Source organism: Rhineura floridana, chromosome 2 (assembly GCF_030035675.1).
Source record: "Rhineura floridana isolate rRhiFlo1 chromosome 2, rRhiFlo1.hap2, whole genome shotgun sequence".
Taxonomy (NCBI): domain Eukaryota; kingdom Metazoa; phylum Chordata; class Lepidosauria; order Squamata; family Rhineuridae; genus Rhineura; species Rhineura floridana.
Genome location: NC_084481.1, coordinates 279,580 through 295,631, shown reverse-complemented (window position 1 = coordinate 295,631; position 16,052 = coordinate 279,580). Strand labels below are relative to the sequence as shown.

The following is a 16,052-nucleotide window of genomic DNA, read 5'->3' as shown; positions in this document are numbered from 1 at the left end:
ACCTTTCCTCTAAATAGCTCAAGGCAGTATTCATGGGTCTCCTTTTCCCCCTGTTATCCTCACAACAACTCTGTAAGGTAAATTAGGCTGAGAGACAGTGAAAGAGTGGCCAAAGGTCATACAATGAGTTTCATGGCTGATTTTAATCCTGCTCTCCCAGGTCCTAGTCCACTGAGCCTGGAAAAAATGTACAAGTTTAATAAGCTGGGGGAGAATAATCTTTTCCCATAGGCCTGGAAATGTATGGGGACCATGGTTAACAGTCCTTCAAGATTAACCAATTTGGGCTGCCATCTTACTTATCAGGGAACAATCCCTATGGAATTCAGTGTGGCTTTCTTCTGAGTAACTCCTTCTGAACCAAGGTAAGTCACCTAAGTATTAATAAAACCACAATATTTAAGTGTCCACTGATTCTTTACAAAAGAGAAGGATATGGCAAAAACCAGAACAAGTGGGGGCCACACATTTTTTCTCCCAGCAGAGAAGCAACTGTGTGACAGCGGGGACCCCTTCTGAACCAAAGAAAGACAATCTTCAATTTAGGCAGCTGCTATTTGTAAAACTGTAATGCTTAAGTGTCCTACAGTAGTTTTGCCAGAGAGGAGGATGGGGAGACAACTAAAACAACTTGGCCACACCTCTGTGACTGCAATTGGCCATGCCCCCATCCAGAGCTTGGAAAAGTTACTTTTCTGAACTACAACTCCTATCAGCCCAGTCCAGTGGCATGCTGGCTGTGGCTGATGGGAGTTGTAGTTTAAAAAAGTAACTTTTCCAAGCTCTGCCCATGACCTCCAGCAGCCCTACTAGGTCTAGTGGACACCAGCCACCACTGAATATAAGGAAATGCCATAAAATTTAAATTAAAAAAACTCAAATTGTGATCTGCAATACAAAAAACCCCATAAATTTGTAAGCCTTCAGAATCTATCCAGCCAATTTCTAGAATTAATCAGGATCTTTCTTCCTACAAATGTTTTAACACACCACGGTGGAATTTCAGTTGTATGATTATTTAAATAGTTTCTGGTCTCCAAGCTAAATTTCTAGTAGTACAGGTATAATTTAATGTTTGAAGTTACACAATTTCTATAGTAAAGAATTGGAATGAACATGAAATACTTGCCTTAACAAAGTTGTCAGGAAACATGCCTCTTCTTCCATTTAGCTCTCCTTCCAGCCATCCCTCTTCTTCTAGTTTTGTCACATTCCTTATGATTTCACTAACACGAATGGTTAGCTCATCATCATGTACTGCATCGTAATCATACTCCACAACATACTCAACTAGAAAGGAATGGGGGGGGGAGTCAGTATACAATTCAGTTACGTGGAAATACAAGTCTTTTGTAGTAAGAAACTGTTTTCTTTTTAAAAAATTAAAATTGTAACATAATATTCACAAAACTAAAAAACAGTAGGCCATAACATACTAATGCAAGTTACAAATAGCAGCCTCAAATGAGAGTGTAACTAAACTCATACAGTATTCCAGATCAAGATGTTTGTTTATCCCAATGGGGTTTTCCGTATCCGTCCATGCAATTGCAGGGGTTTGCGTTCCAAGTATGTAACCAACCCACCCCATTAATGTACCTGCCTTTGTACCTGCACTTTTAATCTTTATCCCTGTTAGGCTCTAAGGCTCATCAGGATCAAAGTCACTGCACAGACAATTGCTGAGGAAGCCAACATGACATCTGATATCCAAGGTGAGCCCTGCCCAAACCTTAAACCTGAGGTCTCCCCAGAGGGGCTGGATCCTCCAGCAGATTTCCACAATGCTAGTGACTCCACGGAGCCATCAGATAAGGCCATGTCTGACCATACAGTTACCATAGCATCTAGGACTCAAGGCCCTGGCCAGCGCTCAGACTGCCCCCCCATCTCCCCCAGGATACAGAAGCAGAGGAGACAACAAGCCAGGCAGGAACCTCAAAGACACCGGTAGGGCTATGCACGTGCTTCAGATCCAATCTGTGGCTCCCATTTGTAAATACAGATCAGGCCTAATCCAGTCTGGACAGATTCAGATCTGATTCGCATCCAAATCTCCAGAATGTCCAGAAATCCCACTGACTTGCATTGCAAAACTGAAACGGCTATATCTTCCTTGTATTTTTTTACTAAGAGACATGAAATTTGGAGGCATGGTAGCTGCTGTATCTGCCCAGTTGCAGATGGATAACTCCAGGAGTTTTCATTTTAACTTTAAACCTTTTAAAATTTAAAATGTTTTAAAATTAAAACAGACATAATGGTTTTGTTGTTTCACACAGGGACATGAAATTAGGAGCTACCATATCCCCAATAGAGGGAATTAATCCTGACAAATTTCAGGTGTGTGGCTCTAGATGTTTTCATTCTAGCCACCTCTAAAGTTTGGTTTTTCCCCCAAAAAAATGTTTTTGAAAAAGACTGTGAGTGCTCAGCCATGCAAATTCTCACACTGCTGTCTTTTCCTTTCTTCAAATTTTTGAGAAACAATGAGGGTTTTTCAAAATTAGTTTTGCAATACTAGACACAAGTGGGTGGCATTAGGCAAGTATGGGCAGGCAGTACCATAGAGGAAATATGCACATGGGAACATGGAAGTTGGGGACATGGTTGCTCCCATAGAGATTAACCCTGCCAAATTTCAGGGAGGTAACTCCAGGAGATTTCACGGTAACCAGCTTTAAAGTTTGCTTTTTCCAAAAAAACCTTTTGGCTGGATTTTGTTTGTTTGGCTGGCTAAAGTATTAATAAAAGAAATTATTATTATAAAGTATATAGTAGTGGTAGTAGTAATAATATTAATAATAATAAATGTATAACCGCACAAGCTGGCTGGTTATTGTTTGTGGGTAGCAACTGGAAAACAACAACACTGAATTCAGAACGCTGTGGCTAAATATGCCCACAAGGTTTAATAATAATCCTTAGCAATAAGAATAGAATAAAATTAAATTTTAAAAAAGACAAACTTTTTTTAAAAAAATATGTAAATAAGGATGGGACTGGACTGAATGGAAAAAAACAGAAAACACACACAAGCTGAACAAATGCCACCCCCCCAACATTTCTAAGATAGAACTTACACAAGATTTCTGCATTTTAAGACTTTACCCCTTCCAAGCACTGTGACTGAAGAGTGTTTGGGGGGGGGGATAGCATTCTAGCCTTTCTCTCTCCTTTATGGTGTTGCAATCAGGTGTGTTTTGCAGGGGGAACGTGTCAGGACTGTCCTGTTACTTTTTCCACAGCTGGCTGCAATGTGGGGCACGAGATGGCAAAAAATCTGCTTAATTTTGGAAGTAAGCAGATACTTGCCCTCCCCAGCTTATAGCTTGTCTCTTGTCCCACAGTGTGGCTCTTTCTCTTCCTCCTCCGTGGGCTGACACTCCTGGGGAGGATACTGCTGTGGCCTCTGCTGTATGGATGTACCCAAGGGGGACCCCTGCCTCCTCCGTGGCAGATCCTACACTTGAGAGAAGTTTACACAGGAGGACGGGGGGGGATGATATAGGGTGAGAGGAGTTTACACAGGGAGAAGGTGAAAGACAGTTGTGACCCCAGGAATAACTATTTTGACTTCAAATCACCCTTCCTAGGAATGAATTGGATGTTGTGCTTGCTTCTTGGGTTTTTTTCCCCCATTCCCAGAAGTGATGGATCAGTTCAGATTTCAGAAGTGGATGAGGGGAACATTAGTTGCAAAGCATTCGTACACTACGCTCTACATCAAAGACCCTCCTCCAGGTACCTACCCATAGGGAAGCTCGGAGGGTAGTAACAAGAAAAAGGGCCTTTTCAGTGGTGCACCCCGAATTATGGAACAATCTCCCTGATGAGGTACGCCTGGCGCCAACATTACTATCTTTTCAGCGCCAGGTTAAAACCTTCCTCTTTTCCCAGGCATTTTAGCATTTTAGTATGTGTTGAATCTGTCTTGATTCTTCTGGGAATTTTTATAATTTTAAAGTTTTTTAAAAAAGTTTTAAATTTGTTTATAAGAGGCCATTGTATTTTGATGTTTGACTGTTGTACACCGCCCAGAGAGCTTTGGCTATGGGGCGGTATAGAAATTTAATAAATAAATAATAAATAAATAAGCATTCGAAAGGGATGAAGAATTGTGCCCTTTCTCTCTCTCTCTCTCAAAAAAAGAGGCTTTAGAAGTTTGTGAGATCTACCTGCCTTCTCCCTCCCTCCAATTCCTTTCCCCCTCCCCATGCATCTGAAAGTATTCCTGATGCAAAGTATTATAATGTACAAATGCACAAGGAAAATACTTGGGTGCTTCTTGCTTCAGTTTGTCATAGGAGTGACAGATTATTCAAGCAATGTCTTCCTTTCTCTGTCAAACTCCAGACAAAATTGGTATCCTCTCTCTCTCTCTCTCTCTCTCTCTCTCTCTCTCTCTCTCTCTCTCTCTCTCTCTCTCTCTCTCTCTCTTTAAAGAACTTAGGCTGAATCCAATGGACCTTACTTCTGGATACACATATTGCAATGAATTGCAATGCATTGTCTTCACCTGCTCCCTGTTAGGAATAGATGCTGCTGCTGCTGCTGCTGTGGGAGGAGCGAACGAGGAAGCAATTTTCTCAGCTAGGAAGGCAACAATATCAACATGTTAAAGCTAACTTGGTTTACTTGGGAGTAAGCTTCATTGATCACAGTGGGGCTTGCTTATGAGTAAACATGCAAATGGTTGGGTTGCATGATACCATAGCAGATTTATCTTGACAAAATAGGTTGTTAATTTCTTTCTTTGGCTGGATTGTATGACGAGATTGGAGATAAGAATGATAGTTAAATAATTCATGCAAGTGAAGATCATTTTATTATTCTAGGTACATAACCTTAGAGTAGAGAAGGCATGGAAGGTGCTTTCAACAAATGAGCTTCTAAAACCACAACATGCTTTTTCAAAACTCCTTGATGAAAATAGGCTTTAAATGGGGAAGGATCATAGCTCAGTGGCAGTTCATCTGCTTTGCATAGAGAAGGTCCCAGGTTGAATTCCTGGCATTTCCAGGTAGGACTTGGGGAGACGCCTGCCTGAAAACCTCGAGCCACTGCCAGTCCGTCTAGAATGACAGACAATACTGAACACGGACTCAGTATAAGTCAGTTTCCTGTCTTCCTATCTATCTTCCTAGACTTGCTTAACTTCTTTCTTAAATATACTCAGAAAAAGTTATCTCAAAAAAAAAAAGTTACCTGTAGTAGTCTAATCTGACAAAGGCAGACCAGCCTATAAAGTCTGTGACCAAAAAAGCCTATCAGCCATGTAGGGCATCCGAGACTTGACAAAACTCCTATTTTGCTGTATATATGAACTTACAAAAATACAGGTTATGAAGTAGTTGCAGGTCACAATACTTGGCTGGCGAGTGTTGTTTTGGAGGGAGGGGAAGAGATGATGATCTTGTGAAAGGCCAACGGGTAATTTTGGGACTACGGGAGTGTGCAGGGGGTTGATTAATCTATGTGCGCTGGTGAATCAAATGGGAAGGGATCCGTCCATGAGGACTGAGATGAGAGGGTGAAGCTTCCATACAACATCACTTTTTTTTCTTTATTGCTGTAGTTTTCCAAGTCAGTTATGCAGGCCCCAATGAGTGTCAGTGGTATAATCTTAGAAGTGGGCATCGCAGTGGGAGGTGTGACATGAATCACAAAAGGACCCTGCACTTCTCAATTTGCCACTACAGTACTGGTTGTAATTGCTCCATTGCAGATACCTCTCTGGGTTCATTACAGACTGTTTTGAGCTACAGATCTGTACAAAACTCTACAAATCAATTTGGGACTAGCTGACTCGCTCTATAGAGATTTGTAGCTGCTTAAATGCAATCTGGACAGTACACAAATAGATCCGAATCAGCTCTATTTGATTTATTATTTGAGATTTGTACAAATACAGTGCTCAGCCCTAGATACCAGTGAAGTGTCCAGGTAGTTACACATGAGGCTCCTGAGGAGGATAGGAAAGTGCATAGAAACATCTGCTTGGATCAGGACCTGACTGAGAACCAGGAAGAGGTGGAGCCTACAGCTCCTATATAAGCTCCCAGTCTGAGTTGCTCTTAACCCAGCTCCAGCCTTCCTGACCTGGGAAAACAGACACCCAAACAGAGAGCAATTAGTGCTGTGTTTGTATGTCAGTAAGGTGAAATACATCAGATCTTCAATGATTAACGGTTAGCAGAAACTTTTCCTGAAAACACACATCATTGATGCAGGACTCCTTAGCAATCTTAAGAACATAAGAAGAGCCTGCTGGATCAGGCCAGTGGCCCATCTAGTCCAGCATCCTGTTCTCACAGTAGCCAACCAGGTGCCTGGGGGAAGCCCGCAAGCAGGACCTGAGTGCAAGAACACTCTCCCCTTCTGAGGCTTCCGGCAACTGGTTTTCAGAAGCATGCTGCCTCTGACTAGCGTGGCAGAGTACAGCCATCATTGCTAGTAGCCATTGATAGCCCTGTCCTCCATGAATTTGTCTAATCTTCTTTTAAAGCCATCCAAGCTGGTGGCCATTACTGCATCTTGTGGGAGCAAATTCCATAGTTTAACTATGCACCGAGTAAAGAAGTACTTCCTTTTGTCTGTCCTGAATCTTCCAACATTCAGCTTCTTTGAATGTCCATGAGTTCTAGTACTATGAGAGAGGGAGAAGAACTTTTCTCTATCCATAATTTTATTGCATAATAATGCATAATTTTATACACTTCTATCATGTCTCCTCTGATCCGCCTTTTCTCTAAACTAAAAAGCCCCAAATGCTGCAACCTTTCCTCGTAAGGGAGTCGCTCCATCCCCTTGATCATTCTGGTTGCCCTCTTCTGAACCTTTTCCAACTCTATAATATCCTTTTTGAGATGAGGTGACCAGAACTGTACACAGTATTCCAAATGCAGCCGCTCCACAGATTTATACAACGGCATTATGATATCGGCTGTTTTATTTTCAATACCTTTCCTAATTATCGCTAGCATGGAATTTGCCTTTTTCACAGCTGCCGCACACTGGGTCGACACTTTCATCGTACTGTCCACTACAACCCCAAGGTCTCTCTCCTGGTCGGTCACCGCCAGTTCAGACCCCATGAGCGTATATGTGAAATTAAGATTTTTTGCTCCAATATGCATAATTTTACACTTGTTTATATTGAATTGCATTTGCCATTTTTCCGCCCATTCACTCAGTTTGGAGAGGTCTTTTTGGAGCTCTTCGCAATCCCTTTTTGTTTTAACAACCCTGAACAATTTAGTGTCGTCAGCAAACTTGGCCACTTCACTGCTCACTCCTAATTCTAGGTCATTAATGAACAAGTTGAAAAATACAGGTCCCAATACTGATCCTTGAGGGACTCCACTTTCTACAGCCCTCCATTGGGAGAACTGTCCGTTTATTCCTACTCTCTGCTTTCTGCTTCTTAACCAATTCCTTATCCACAAGAGGACCTCTCCTCTTATTCCACGACTGCTAAGCTTCCTCAGAAGTCTTTGGTGAGGTACCTTGTCAAACGCTTTTTGAAAGTCTAAGTATACTATGTCCACTGGATCACCTCTATCTATATGCTTGTTGACACTCTCAAAGAATTCTAATAGGTTACTGAGACAGGACTTTCCCTTGCAGAAGCCATGCTGGCTCTGCTGCAGCAAGGCTTGTTCTTCTATGTGCTTAGTTAATCTAGCTTTAATAATAGTTTCTACCAGTTTTCCAGGGACAGAAGTTAAGCTAACTGGCCTGTAATTTCCGGAATCCCCTCTGGATCCCTTTTTGAAGATTGGCGTTACATTTGCCACTTTCCAGTCCTCAGGCACGGAGGAGGACCCGAGGGACAAGTTACATATTTTAGTTAGCAGATCAGCAATTTCACCTTTGAGTTCTTTGGGAACTCTCGGGTGGATGCCATCCGGGCCTGGTGATTTGTCAGTTTTTATATTGTCCATTAAGCCTAGAACTTCCTCTCTCGTTACCACCATTTGTCTCAGTTCCTCAGAATCCCTTCCTGCAAATGTTAGTTCAGGCAATGAGAACAAGAATCCACCTTAGGCTCCACAGGAAGACAGAGTGAGCAATAGTCACATTCAGCCATAGTAGGATGCTAGTTCTTGGTCCCCCTGTACTTTTAAAAAGAGGTCCTCTGGCCAATAAAATAGCACACCAAACACCAACACAATGAAGTGCAGACAAGGGGGGAAAAGAATTAAACAGAGCAAAAGAAAGGGACTGGGTGGGGGAGGACAAGGCAGTAAAAGGTAGGCCTAGCTCACTGGATAAGGAAATAGTTTACCAATACTGCTCTTATGGTGAGCAGAAGAGAACTTAGTGAGAGGGCAGTAATCCTGCCACCCTGGGCTTCTGCTGAGAGGAAGGGCGGGATATAAGTTAAATAATAATAAATAATAAATAAATAAATCCTGTCATTTGAGCATGCACACTCTCAGGGGGCAGCCTCTTGTACTCACAAGTTTGTTAGATAGCTCTTCTAGAATGTTCCAAACTTTGCTCTGTTCTGGTGTGGTAGACATATGCCTGCACAGAGACCACAGTGAAGAACTTACACTACAATTCTGTGCATAATCACATTAAAGTAATCTGAGTTTATACAGGATTAGGTTACAAATTCAGAAGACATCTTTTGTTAGCTATTTCACTAAGTTAGCTCTCTATTCTAAATCACAGATTTAGACCTGTAGATTAACAACAAATCAATAATCAACAGTTAATTTTAGCAATTTTTGAGTGTCTGCTATTTTTCCTCTACTCTAGCTATAAGCAGCTTGATCACCCACACTACCACAAGCATTTTCTACCAATGGCCAGCATTTTCTGTTTCAGCAACAGGCAACACTAAAGACACAGAACAGAAAGGCTAAACAGTTTCAGCATAGCTATTTGGATTTCTGTCACTTTAGGAAGGGGTGGGGAACCTTTGGCCTCCAGATGTTGCTGAACTACAACTCCCATCAGCCCCAGCAAGCATGGCTAATGGGCAGGGATGATGGGAGTTGTAGTTCAGCATCATCTGGAGGCCAAAGGTTCCCCACACCTGCTTTAACTCAAAAGACAATTCATTAATAGGTTTTTAATTCCCTCTCCAGCCCATGACATATGCCTTTTCCCCCCTACTCAAATACTTTAGTTTTGGGCTAGTGGGAAAGCTTTTGAGATGTTACATAGTATGTATGAAAAATGAAATGACTGCCTTCAAGTCGCTTCCGACTTATGGCGACCCTATGAATATGGTTTTCATGGTAAGCGGGATTCAGTGGGGGTTTACTGTTGCCTTCCTCTGAGGCTGAGAGGAAGTGACTGGCCCAAGGTCACCCAGTGAGCTTCACGGCTGGGTGGGGATTCAAACCCTGGTCTCCCAGGTTGTACTCCAACACCTTAACCACTATACCACACTGGCTCTCATAGTATGTATACAGTATATATAACATCCACACTGTATTTTAAATTTTACTTTGTACCATAAATGATACAAGGGAGACATTGAATTAAATGACAAGAATGGCAGCAGTGGGCTCTTACTCAATTTTGCACAAGACTATTGTTGAGTAGATGAACATGGCTAAGTATATTTTAACAATGTTTCCTATTCAGTACATATTTATGGAATGTTAGAATTATTTTAATAAGACTAGGCGTGTGCACATAGCAGAACACACTTTGTAACAGAAAAAAATCCTTCCCCACCTAAGACCAATATCACAGCAGGGATCAGGGTACACTTCTGCAAGTAGGTTGTCCTAGTCACCTGTTTGGTAGAGGAGATACAAGGACATATGTATCTTACATGCAAGAATCCCTGAATCAGAACTTCTGACCCAGTTCAGATGTCACACACTGGGGTGGTCAGCCTTTTTTGGTCCTGAGTGCACATGAAGTGATGGGGAATTATCAGTGGCTAAACAGTCGCATGTGATTAAGGGACACAGGAAAAAACCTGTCCAAGTCCTTCTTCCAGCCATGCAGGAGATGGAAGAGACAGCACAGAAGCCTACTGCTCACAGCAAGTCTTTCCTTCTCATGCACATCTTGTTAAACCATGGGTTAGTATAACACATAAACCAGTCCTCTGCGACATTCAAAAATACCTGGTTAGCATTTAAAGGTAATGAAAATTATGTAAGAGGTAACAAACAACAAAATTATTTCTGAAAGCATTATTGAACAGTGCAAGAGTGGAAGAATGTATCTTGCAGACAAACAAAAAACTTCAAAACAGGACTTTTCATTCTTAATAAGCAGTTATGTACACAATTCTTCTTTTGCTGCACTACATAAATATCTACAGCATATGTATTACTCTTAGGCTTTGTTTCAGTGCATACCAATTTAGAAGCAGACAAATACAGAACACAGCTCACAGGTAACAACATCATCTTCCCAATGAAGAAAAAAATCTTAATAAAGTATTATCAAACAACATTACAATACAAAATAACTATTATTTCCTTAAAAAAGAAGCTGATCACTGCTGAACTAAGTTTAAAGCAAACAGTAATTAATAACTAAGGATTACGGCTTCCACAGCCATTGAGCACTTCCTCCAATTATTGCATTGTATTTGTTATGTGGCAATAAATCAGGAAGTTTATTATTTTCAAAAACAATATCAAGGTTATTTTTGAAATGTATCCTTCTGTAATTTCATTTGCAATTGCCATCTCCCAAAAGCCTTCTCCAAAGAACTATGTCATTAAAATGTAAATGTACTGCCTTCAAGTCGATTCCGACTTATGGCGACCCTATGAATAGGGTTTTCATGAGGCTGAGAGACAGTGACTGGCCCAAGGTCACCCAGTGAGCTTCATGGCTGGTGGGGGTTTGAACCCTGGTCTCTCAGGTCGTAGTCCAACACCTTAACCCAGCCTTTCCCAACCAGTGTGCCTCCAGATGTTGTTGGACCACAACTCCCATCTTTCCTGACCATTGGCAATGCTGGCTGAGGCTGATGGGAGTTGTGGTCCAACAACATCTGGAGGCACACTGGTTGGGAAAGGCTTCCTTAACCACTACACCACACTGGCTCTCTATGTCATTGGTTTCTCATTAAACTTTACAACTCCATGAGGCCCAGTGTAGAACTTCCTAATTAGCCTACAATACTACCCTATCCATAGGTATTCTTGTTTCAGATTAATATCCCCTTTCCTTTCTCTGATCCTGGCCCATCATGGTTCCTTGTGAACTGTAAAGAAAGATTGGGCGAAGGGATTAGGGCGGTGGTAAATGCATCCTTGAAGGAGGGTGTAATGCCACCGGCCCTCAAGGAGGCAATTGTAAGACCTATCTTGAAAAAGTCCTCCTTGGATCCCCAAGTTTTGAACAACTTTTGCCCTATTTCGAATTTACCATTCTTGGGCAAGATCATTGAGCGAGTGGTGGCAAATCAGCTGTCAGCACACTTGGAGGAAACCAATTATTTGGATCCATACCAATCGGGTTTCAGGACTGGACATGGTACTGAAAGAGCCTTGGTCGCTTTGGTTGATGATATGAGGAGGGCTATGAATAGGGGAGAATTCACCTTCCTTGTCCTCCTGGATCTCTCAGCGGCTTTCGATACCGTTGACCACGGTATCCTGTTAGATCGCCTGGGAGGGTTGGGAATAGGAGGTACTGTTTTACAGTGGTTCCGTTCCTTTCTCTCTGACAGGCATCAACAGGTAGCATTGGGGGATGAGATTTCAGACCCTTGGCCTCTCACTTGTGGAGTGCCACAGGGTTCTATTCTCTCTCCCATGCTATTTAACATCTATTTAAAACCGCTGGGTGGCATCATCAGGAGATTTGGGCTGCGGTGTCACCAATATGCTGATGACACGCAGCTCTATCTCTCGTTTAAATCTTCACCGGAGTTGGCTGTGGAGACCTTGTCCAAGTGCCTGGAATCCGTGAGTGGATGGATGGGAAGAAACAGGCTGAAGCTCAATCCTGATAAAACCGAGGTACTGCTTGTGGGTGACAGGGGAAAGTTGGGTATTGTTGACCTGGAACTCAATGGGGTAAGATTGCCCCTGAAGGATCAGGTCCGCAGCCTCGGGGTTATTCTTGATTTCAGGCTGTCCATGGAGGCTCAGATTTCAGCAGTGAGCCGGACAGCTTGGTATCAGCTACACCTGATATGGAGGCTGCAACCCTACCTCCCTGCTCATCAGCTCCCACTGGTAGTACATGCCCTGGTCACCTCTCGACTGGACTACTGCAATGCGCTCTACGTGGGGCTACCCTTGAAAACGACCCGGAAATTACAGCTGGTACAAAATGCGGCGGCTCGTTTGCTTACAAATAGCCGCCGCCGTGACCACATTACGCCGGTGTTAGTTCATCTACACTGGCTTCCAGTTGCTTTCCGGGCCCAATTCAGGGTGTTGGTATTAACCTTTAAAGCCCTATACGGTTTCGGCCCAGTTTACCTGAAGGAGCACCTTCAGTACCACCAATTTAGCCGCCTGACTAGATCAGCCACGCAGGGCCTTCTCTCAGTACCACCAACGAAAACAGCTAGGTTGGCGGGAACTAGGGAGAGGGCATTTTCAGTGGCGGCCCCCACCCTCTGGAACTCCCTCCCGTTCGATCTTCGACATGCCCCTTCCCTGGATACATTTCGCCGAGCATTAAAAACCTGGCTCTTTGGACAGGCCTTCGGGACCTCCGGGGTGAGCTAAGCTTCTTATCACTATTACTGAATGCCTGTTGTTTACTTACTGTTTTATGCTGAAACTTAATCCTTTATTGTCGACTGTATTGTATTGCTATGTATTTTAAATTGTATTTTAAATTGTATTTTATTAGAATTTAATTGTGTACGTCGCCTAGAGTGGCTTTGGCCAGATAGGCGACACAAAAATTAAATTATTATTATTATTAATATTAAATTATTATAACAAGGCCATATTTGTTTGGTATTAGGTTCCACTAGATAAACAAGGATTCACTTCTAAACAAGCATGCATAGGCACAGGCTACATGTGTTTTGCCTAACATTTCCCAACTGTTACTTGCAATTTTAGTTTCATATTAAAAAGAACATGAGATACAGCGCGACATTGTACTCAACAGCCAAAACAAATTAGTTGTCCAATACTCCACAACCCAATATATTGTAAGTTTACCCAACTATGGGCCTATCTACATTTTAATCTGAAAACAAAGTATAGGGTGATCCTGAAATGTACAGCATATTCCTGAACTGTAGCCCAACAAAGCAAATTAAACCAGAACTATCATTAGAAGCTAAAATGATGAAACTGAGATTATCATACTTTGGACACATCACAAGAAGACATGATTCACTAGAAAAGACAATAAGGTTGGGAAAAACAGAAGGGAGTAGAAAAAGAGGAAGGCCAAACAAGAGATGGATTGATTCCATAAAGGAACCCACAGATCTGAACTTACAAGATCTGAACAGGGTGGTTCATGACTAGGGTTGCCAGGTTCAGGGACAGAGGCTGATCCCGTATCTTTAGGAGAAGAGAAAGTCAGCCAAGTGCAGGTGTTCTTGCAACACTGTAATGGGAAAAACCACAAGGTGGAATTCTCCCTTCCCCCTGCACAACTCTTAAAGATACAGAAGACCTCTTGGAGGCTGGGCCTGGCAACCAATAGGTCTTCTGTATCTTTAAGAGTTGTGTAGGGGGAAGGGAGAATTCCACCTTGTGGTTTTTCCCATTACAGTGTTGCAGGAACACCTGCACTTAGCTGACTTTCTGTTCTCCTAACGATCAGCCTCAGGCCCTGAACCTGGCAACCCTATTCACGACAGATGCTCTTGGAGGTCGCTCATTCATAGGGTCGCCAAAAGTCATAGTCGACTTGAAGGCACATAACAACAACAACAACAACAGTTTTCGGGATCACCCCCAGTATGTCTTTTGAAACATTTTCAATACAGCAACTTTCACTAGTCCAAGCAAGCTCCAGAATCAGACCCAAAAAGCAAAAATAAACCAGAGGAAACAAGTGGAAGAAGAGATGGGAAACACACATAGTTTTAGTGACCCCATACAAGGGATATCAATCTCTAGGAAGGAAGCATCTAACCAACTTCCAAAATGGAGGACTAAAAGAAAAGGGTTCAAAGGGACCAGGAAGTCAATCCATCTAGTTTCTGTTGTAATTTTAGAGGAAGTACCTCCCCACAGGACTACAACAGAGTGGATAGAAGATACATTAACTCTGCCACCACTGAGAAAGCCTAACGTAAGAATATTGTCCAAAGCCTGGTTTAATCCCTCCCTGCAATTCAGGGGCGGGGAGCGGGGACACTTTTCCCGCCCTATTTCCTGTCTGGATGGAAGGGAAAATAAAGACACGCAGTGCCCATTTGCAGACCCCACCAGAGAATGCCGACAGCGGGAGAATAATAAAGGGGCCAGCCCAGTCTTTGGGGAGGCGCTACTGAAAGCTCACGCTGCCAGTCCCTAGTGAGGACTGCTGTGCAGAGGACCGAGAGGAAAGGGAGGGAAACCCATCTCCCCGGTTCTGTTGTATAGCCAGTAGGGTTTGTTTGTAAGGCTATGTTAGAAGGGTGAGATATGCCCTACGCCTGGGACGCCCTCCGTCCGCAGCTGTGGCGACGATGCAGTCCCAGACTTAGCGGCGTCCCGTCCCCTCCCCTCGTCGTTCCCCCTACCCATGCTGTGAGAGCCCCGCTGGGCTGGGCTCAGGCAACGAGAACTGCTCGATACACCTCCCGCCGCCGCCTTCTTCCTCCCGGGCCTCTTGGCTCCAGCAGCCGCCTCGCTCACAGTGGCTCTTCCATCGGCGGGTCGTGAAGCGCGATTGGCTCAGTGAGGTAAAAGGAAGGCGCCAGTATTCCTTCAGCTGCGGCGGCACCTCTCCATGGAATCACCCTGCGGTACCGCCCACAAGCTACTAGCCTGCTTATGTCGGGACTTCCTCTCACTAGCGTCCCGCCGGTCCAGGGGAGGGGAACACCAAGTCCCGCGAGACCTCGTCGTTCTGCCCTTCCCTGGCACCGGGTGCTGCTGCTGCTGCCCGTCGCTAGGTTCCGCAGTGGCTCCTCTGCCAGCCTTGTCTAGACAGGGGACTGCAACTGTACATTACTTTTTATATCCAGTTTTTGGATACATGTTTTCAGTTTAACGAATGACACCTAAAAAAATTTCTGCTTTTTGTCATTCTACTCTCCTTAATGTCAGCTATTTCTCTTCTTTCTCCATCCTTTACTGTTTTCTCCCCCCCGCCCGCCCGCCTTCACATCTTGGTTCCGGGGGCTTGGGAGGATTGTTCAGTCCAGCTGAGCAGTTTGGTGCCGTGTGAGATGTTCTTCAGAGCAACGGAGCGTGGCTAGCTACAGTGTTTCAGCAACAGCAGCAGCCACTTTTGAAGGGAGACTGACTTCTTGCTCCGTGGAGCTGCGTTTTTGGCACACTCATGCTGAGCGAGATTGCAGGATCCGGCTGCCCCGTCCCCTTTCCAAGGAGAAGAACCAGTGAGTTGTGCTGCCTGTATCTACCCCAAAATCGGATCATGCACGTCAGCAGGAGGTTGAGCGGCGCCCGCTACGGTGGTTCGCGATTGCAGCAGTTTCCTGAACTTTTTTCCTAAGTGCAGAACAGCTGCGGCTGCCACTTTATGGCTTTGCCTGCCTCTTCCTTGTTATCCCACCAAGACTTCTGTCATACAGGAGATGTGATGGATTCTCGAGAGCTGTCAGCGCAAGGCTCAACAGGCTATCAGCCTGCGCTCTCCCCAACCCCAAGCAGGGCCAGCGGGGTGTGTGTGAGTATTCCTGCTGAAGGTATGGAAGTTCCACCCCTCTCATTCTCAGTTTCTGAAGCTCTTGTCTGGGGTCAAGGAGTTTATCTTTGTTGAAATCAGGGGCCCCATTTACCATGCCCTTAAAAGTAAGCGGGACAGGCCCTCAAGTAGGCAATCCCATAAGGGAAAGTGGAGGCGCAGATGTCACTCTAGCGACTCACGCAGGGAGAGGAGATAAGCAGTTTGCCATAGCAATACAGCTATACCAGATCCCCCTCTCATTGTACCCTAGCCATCAGCTGGGGTGGCACACA

General features: G+C 43.9%; 1 protein-coding gene across 1 annotated transcript in view; it reads right to left on the bottom strand.

Moving 5' to 3' along the window:
- The window catches only part of CD2AP (CD2 associated protein), a 152,963-nt gene extending 138,032 nt beyond the window's left edge, over positions 1–14,931 (bottom strand). The window contains exons 1-2 of the mRNA XM_061607521.1: positions 14,648–14,931; positions 1,130–1,290 (exon numbers count right to left, since the gene is read on the bottom strand). Of these exons, the coding sequence (XP_061463505.1) occupies positions 1,130–1,290; positions 14,648–14,651 (165 nt within the window). The 5' untranslated portion in view covers positions 14,652–14,931. The remainder of the gene's footprint in view (positions 1–1,129; positions 1,291–14,647) is intronic.
- Between the last annotated feature and the right edge of the window lie 1,121 nt (positions 14,932–16,052).